The sequence below is a fragment of the Nelumbo lutea genome, chromosome 1, assembly GCF_056320005.1.
Source record: "Nelumbo lutea isolate HS-2025 chromosome 1, American lotus-T2T, whole genome shotgun sequence".
NCBI lineage: Eukaryota > Viridiplantae > Streptophyta > Magnoliopsida > Proteales > Nelumbonaceae > Nelumbo > Nelumbo lutea.
In genome coordinates, this window is record NC_142684.1 from 126,744,072 (window position 1) to 126,751,495 (window position 7,424).

Sequence of the window (7,424 nt, forward strand, 5' to 3'; positions counted from 1 at the left end):
ATGAGGAGATAATTTTTAAAATGTCTGATGCTATGAAACATGCACCCTCTAGTGATGATTCTTGTTTTATGATTGATGCCATTGAATTGACAATTGATGAATGCTTCCAGGTAAGTAGAATAACTGATCCTCTTGAACTCTGCCTCCAGCAGGGAGAACTTGAAGAAGCAGAAAATGAAAAAATAAACCTCATGATAGCATACCTGAACGATAAGCCTCAATTCAAGGGAAAGGGGTTTCTTAAATTAGAGAACTTAGGCAAATTGCCCGTACCATCAGGTAAGCCATCACCCCAAGAACCCCCCACCCTTGAACTGAAGCAATTACCATCCCATTTAGAGTATGCTTTCCTTGAGGAACCATCAGATCTCCCCGTGATAATTTCCGCAGCACTGAATCCCTTACAAAGAGAAAAATTATTAAGAGTGCTGCGGGAACACAAAAATGCTATAGCTTGGAAGGTAGAAGATATCAAAGGCATTAATCCATCAATCTGCACTCACAGAATTTTGATGGAAGAGGACAGCAAGCCTTCCGTTCAGCCCCAAAAGCGCCTGAATCCCAACATGAAAGAAGTGGTAAAGGCTGAAATAATTAAGTTGTTAGATGCTGGGATCATTTATCCTATTTCTGATAGTTCTTGGGTAAGCCCTGTGCAAGTTGTGCCCAAAAAAGGGGGTACGACTGTTGTTCCAAATGAGAAAAATGAACTCATCCCTACTAGAACCGTTACCGGACGGCGTGTGTGTATTGACTATAGAAAATTAAATGAAGCCACCCGGAAGGACCATTTCCCTCTCCCATTTATGGATCAAATGTTGGAGAGGCTAGCCGGGCATGAGTATTATTGTTTCTTGGATGGATATTCAGGGTATAACCAGATACCAATTGCACCAGAAGATCAAGAAAAGACCACTTTTACTTGCCCATATGGAACCTTTGCATACCGAAGGATGCCCTTTGGGTTATGCAATGCCCCAGCAACCTTTCAGCGATGTATGATGTCTATATTTTCTGATATGGTTGAAAAATTTATTGAGATCTTCATGGATGATTTTTCAGTTTTTGGCTCTTCGTTTGATGCATGTTTGAATAATCTGGAACAGGTGCTTACTAGATGTAAAGAAACACATCTTGTGTTGAATTGGGAGAAATGTCATTTTATGGTGCAAGAAGGCATAGTGCTTGGACACAAGATCTCTCAAAGAGGTATAGAAGTCGACAAGGCCAAGGTGGAGGCAATTGAAAAATTACCAACCCCAACATCTGTTCGTTCTTTGAGAAGTTTCTTAGGACATGTCGGATTCTATAGAAGGTTTATTAAAGATTTCTCAAAAATTTCCAAGCCATTATCTACCTTGCTTCAGAAAGAAGTGTCTTTTGAATTTTCAATTGAATGTCTTCATGCTTTCAACATCTTGAAAGACAAATTGATCCATGCACCTATCATGGTAGCACCAGATTGGACCCTCCCATTTGAATTGATGTGTGATGCGAGTGATTTTGCTATAGGAGCTGTTTTAGGACCAAGAATGAACAAACATTTGAATTGATGTGTGATGCTTTCAACATCTAATTACACTTGTCGTTAGGTCTCTTTGAGGAATTCAACATTTGTAAGAATTGGGCATTTAATGCTGCCAAACAATTCATTCTTATAAATTTTGTGATTATAAGAATCATTTTCAAATTTGGATGTACATAAATTATTGGAACCAATTTTCTTTTGGCTCAAAAAATCATTTTAATGTATAAGTCTATGTTTGGTTTAACCCTCATTTTTGTTCATTCTTTCCAACAGCAAAATTTTAGAATGGATAAAAATAGGTAAAAATTAGGCAGAATGAGAAAATGCTGCCACAAACCAAATGCTTTAAAAAAAAAAAATCGTTTTGTGGCAAAGATGAGAATAAAATTTGAACATGTTTAATAAATTTCAATTTTGTTCTATTTTCATAAACCAAAATAATTATATAAGTATAGATACAATACTCAATAATAAATATATAGTGGAAACCTGCAAGACCCACACCAACAAAACACAAATCAACCATGAGGACCCCACATCAATAACACAAATTATGAAAAAAAAAAAACTAGAAAAGCTTTTGCATTTGGTTGCATAGAAAAATATAAGAAAAATTTAAAGGAAGCAATTGACACCTATTTAAAGTAATTGCTGGATTGAGTAGGCAATTGTGCAAATGAAGAAAAGATCTTTGAACAAGGGGTGCAAATGAACTCGATCATGATGATTTGACTCAAATTCGAATTGGATCCTATTTTGCTAGATTTGTATCCCCTTGTCAAATATATTGCATTTTTATAATTTGATTTTTTTTTATATTATTTATGTTGTTTTATAAAAATACATGTATATGACAAAAATTAAGAAAAAAACTGTGTTTTTTGTTTTTCTTTATATAGGTTGTTTTGTTTCTTTTTTTTTTTCTTGTAATAGTTTGATAAATTTTACATACCTATGGGTAATTAAATAGATCAAATCAGATTTGGATATCCAACATCCTTAGCAATTTTGAATCCGAATTCATCTTTGTGAGATCCCTCGAATCATTGGATCGGATATAGGATTAATATTATCCAATCAAACTGGGATATACCCCTATCCAAATTCAATTCAATTTGTTTAGGTCTCTACTTGAAACTTTTGAATAAAAATGAAATTTAAAATTATAAAATTAAAATAAAATAATAACATGAATTCGTATAAAATTTTTAACAAATTCAGCAAGTTGGTATGTTCAATAACAAAATATACTAAGAAAGTCATAAAATACAATAAAAGATCATATAATCAGGTCCTATATTACTTGTTTTCGATTTTCAAAAAATATTTCTGTTGGCAGTAGCCATAAACCGCTAGCCTAGGTCTCCAAAACTGTTGGAATAGATTTCTACTAGCAAATGGCTTGCGGATAATGATCATCGACGTAAGTTTTTATGACAACCCGCCCATAAACATCTAAGCCAAATATTTTGTAGACATAGTCCAGCAGTTTATAACTGCTAGCATAAAGCTTCATTGAGAATTGAAAATGAGCTACATGATACACGATTATTTTTCATGCTGCAAGTTACTTCAAATTTTGTGTCATTGGCTGATTTTTTGTTGCAATTAAAAAGAATGAGGACCATGGCAAGAATTTTGTAATGAAACACTCTAATGTTATTCATTCTTGCCCAAAATGAATAAAAATTGAAAGAATAAGGCCTAGAATAATGAACCAAACATGGCCTAAGAATTAATTCTTTGGAGTTAAAAAATTTAACTTCAAAAAGAATCAATTTGAGCTCAAAACTCACTTTTCAAATAGTTACTCTTTAGAATGAAATTTTAACCAGACATCATAAAAAAACCATTCTAAGGTAACTTCTAACTATTCTGTTCTTTTTCTGGGTTTTGGTGCTTAGGTGGTGTTTGATACCATTGTCATTTCTTGAGAAATGTTTTCTTAGAAAACGTCCATGTAATGGTAGACTGTTCTCTCACGGTCATGTATTTTGTTTGGTATTTTTGTTGCCACCTAAGCTGATGCAACAAAATTGTACATGTTTTTCTCTTTGGTAAGACATGTTTTATCATTGTTTTCTTATAAAATGGCATGATATTTTTGTCACCTCTGTACCATGTCATCCAACTGTTGCAAGCAATCGTTAGCCATACTAAGAAACATCATAAATGACAGTTCATAAGAAAATTGGTGTGTTTTTTTTTTTTTTTTTTACTATTTAAAAAAACGGCTTACCAAAATAGAAGATGACATTGTTTATGCAAAAATGCCGAATTTACATCTATACAAGATTGTATAAATTTCTCTACCTTTTCCTTCTTTTTCCTTATCTTTTCTTTCAAAGCAAACACAACCTATATAGCACAATTTTCTTAAAAAATGGCAATAGTACCAAACATCCCCTTAATTTGCTAACTTATTAATCCACATACAACAAATCCTTTAGAAAGCCATAAAGAATATTATCTTTTGTTCTTTGTTTTTTATTATTATGTGTACCTAACAAATGCATTTAAATTATTTTTGATTCATGAAATATTAAAAAAAGCAAAGTTATTTTGGTGACTTGGTCCATCGACCATCACTTTTTTAAAATGTTGATATGACTCTTGGGTCACGTCACTTTTTTATGCATCACGTCCATTAAATTTTAAAATGTTAATATGATAACTTAGGTGGTGTATGGTTTCATTGACATGTTTTATGATAGTCATGAGAAAATGGCAATGTGTGGAGGTCTTGATTCCATTGTCGTTTTAATGAGAAAATGACACCACATCAGAGTTGCATCAGCTCAACCCAAGTTCAATCCTAAGAATTTGGTTTAATACCGAGCCTAAGTTTAACCCAAGTACAATGGTCTTGGTTCCATTGTGTATATATATATATATACCTTCAACATTTTGAGAAAGTATAAAATGTCAAAAATGATGTTTCCTGAAGTGGACTGTTTTTTGAGAATTGGGAGATGAGACTTTTTTAGCCGTTTTCCCAAAAACGACTAACCGAATAGCACATCACAATGGTTTCTGAGAATATCTGATGCAGCTCTAACATGATATTGTTTTCTTAGAAAAGGATAATGGAACCAAATGGTCATTGCATTTTGAATTGATTGATACAAATTACTATTTCTACCAAAAACTCCAAATTTGATATTTCTCTGATGCAGCAAAACATTTTTCTCACAAATTTATGTTGAATAACTCAAAATATAACAACAATACAACACCATTATACCAAATACCCCTTAGAAATATGGACAAATCAATAAATCAATTTTCTTACCAAACATCACCTTTTCATTTTATAATTATACTTCTTTTCTTTTGATTTCTGGGGAGAGTTATCCCAGGCTTGAGGCTTTTGTACCTCAACTCTCTTCAAACATGACGTTTTCGTTTTATAATTGAACTTCTTTTGAGAAAAAAAAAAGGAATTATTTTCAATGTGATTTATAAGGAAGACCTACCCAGGGATTCCAGATCTCCTACCCATGAAAACTCTATCAACAAAACACACTCACGGTGTATTACAAATATCTTCATGTTAATGATTAATAGCATGTAAGAGGATGAAAGGTTCTCCATGTGTGATTACGATGATATATGGGTAGACATGGATAAAAAATCTATGCCTCACACAAAGTGCCCTATATGCAATATTTGAGCGTGCAGAAAAAATCTCTTAATACTTGTCATTGAGAGATATCTGTGTGAATTGGAAACATCTCTAGTACTTATTATTAAGAGATGTTCCTGGATGTGCTGTGAGCCATTTGTGGGGCGTGTGATTTATGGAGAAGAATTGAAGAACTACCCTAAGCTTGTGTACCTCGTCCCTCTCTCTCTCTCTCTCTCTCTCTCACATAACAACGAAAAAAATAAACACAAAAGGAAAAAGAACCATATTTAGTGTGATATCTGGGGAAGAACTACCCAGGCTTGAGTACCTAATCTTCTCTAAGAAGCATCTTCAATGTTATTTTTCAATACGATTACCCAACCATTCTGAAATTAAGAATAAGAAGACCTAACCTACCCGCCCCCAACGACAACGTCCCTATCTACGTTAATATGCCACCGGCTCCGGCGCAACCAACGCTTGTCAGGCCTGGCTGAGAGAGACTCGCTAACTGACATACTGGGCAAGGTTGTTTGGTGCACTTCACCGAATCCTGATCAATGAGACTATTTTTCTAGATTTAACCTATATTTGTATTACGACAAGACGCTCTGATCCCACATTTTATCCCATGATTATCTATCATTGTAATGTAACTAGTACGAAAGATGCATTAATCCCATGGTTGATTTACTTTTTTTCTTGACCAGAACAACAATTTTCCCATAATTAAGAGGAAGGGTATAAAAATAACGTCTGAAAATCACACACTTAAAATTTAAAATAAACATCCCCCGGGCAATCAAATTACAATCTCTGGTGATAATGAAAAAGCAAAACAAGAACAGATTGTAAACTGTAGATGTACAGAGAATGAGAGAATGCCCTTCTGTATGTCAAGAGTCTTCAATTTCATCGCACCCCACAGTCATCAACAACAATTCAATGCATTTGACCTCCTATCAGAAGCAGGCTTCCAGAAGGCAACAACAGCAAAGAGCAGCCAAACTGCACCAACAACATCAACAAAATTTAGATTCAAACTCCAGACCGTTTTCCGAGAGTAAATCATGCACGATTTATTAATCACACGCACAGAACCCTTAAGAGGCTGAGGTTAGGTCCATCCTCCATATCCTGTGGCCGTGTCCACCGCTGATAATATCTTATACGTGGCAAAATATTTTCTCTCGTGTGTCCCCACAATTGTGGTGGATGGATATAGAATTCTAGATTGGAGAATAGGTTGCTTCGTTACTCGACTCGACTATTGAATTGAACCCTTTTTTTTCGAGATGTTAAATGAAATATAACAAGCTTCATATGAACGCGATGTGATTTGAGAGTTTCGAGAGTATTGCCGGAAACGAGAGAAACTTGGGTTGTCAGTCGTCTTGTCTTGTGAATTCGAATGTTAAATTCTCGAGCAGAGGAACAGGAAATCAATCCCACACGTCCTCCACCGATACTCACAGGACTGGGATAAACGCCTGAATCTGACGTCGATGCTTTCTGATTTTAACTCTAGGGCTACGTTTGCTTTGAAAGAATAATACGAGAGAGAAACAGAAATCCGAAGGGAAATTTATAAGGAATTTCACAAATTTTGTTAAGAACACTCGTTTGACTTTGTTTCTCTCTTATTTTCTATCAAACCAAGCATAGACTAAGGACGATCAAAAAGGGAGGAGAGAGAAAGTTTACCATCCTTCCAGTAAGCCGGCGCCCTGTTGTCGTTGCGGTGGTGGTTGAGCGTACTGCGGAGGGTAGCCTTGCGGAGGGTATCCCTGAGGGGGGTACCCCTGTGGATAACCTTGTGCAGGATAACCGGGTGGAGGATAAGCATCCTTGGAGTAGCTTTCAGGAGGATATCCTGGAGCCCAAAAAAGAAAAAAAAAAGTATCCAAGAATCGAAGTCAAAAATCTCATCTGTTTTCAAATCTAATCAACAAGTAACAAATCAACTCGCAGTCTGATACCAGAAAAAAAAAAAAAAAAAAAAATATATATATATATATATATATATATATATATATATATAACGAAGAAAAGAAAAGATCGAACAAAGACATGAAAGAGACCAAAAGAAAGAAGGAAAGATAGTGCCCGAAGAAAAAAACAGAGGAAAACAGGAGGGAGAGACAACCGGTACCTTGGGGAGGAGGAACGCCAACGGGAGGCTGTTGCTGGTTGTAATAACTCATCCCTACTGATGATTCGCTCGCTTGCTTGCTTCTTGCTGGATTACGATTTACGAAAGACGAACTT

General features: G+C 35.0%; 1 protein-coding gene across 1 annotated transcript; it reads right to left on the bottom strand.

The window, feature by feature from the left end:
- Nucleotides 1–5,825: 5,825 nt before the first annotated feature.
- Nucleotides 5,826–7,424, bottom strand: LOC148877413 (protein CYSTEINE-RICH TRANSMEMBRANE MODULE 13-like). The gene is made up of 3 exons (XM_088986783.1): nt 7,309–7,424; nt 6,861–7,029; nt 5,826–6,164 (listed from the first exon to the last, which is right to left on the bottom strand). The coding sequence occupies exons 1-3, from the start codon at nt 7,358–7,360 to the stop codon at nt 6,119–6,121; spliced, it is 267 nt and encodes an 88-aa protein (XP_088842909.1). The 5' UTR covers nt 7,361–7,424; the 3' UTR covers nt 5,826–6,118.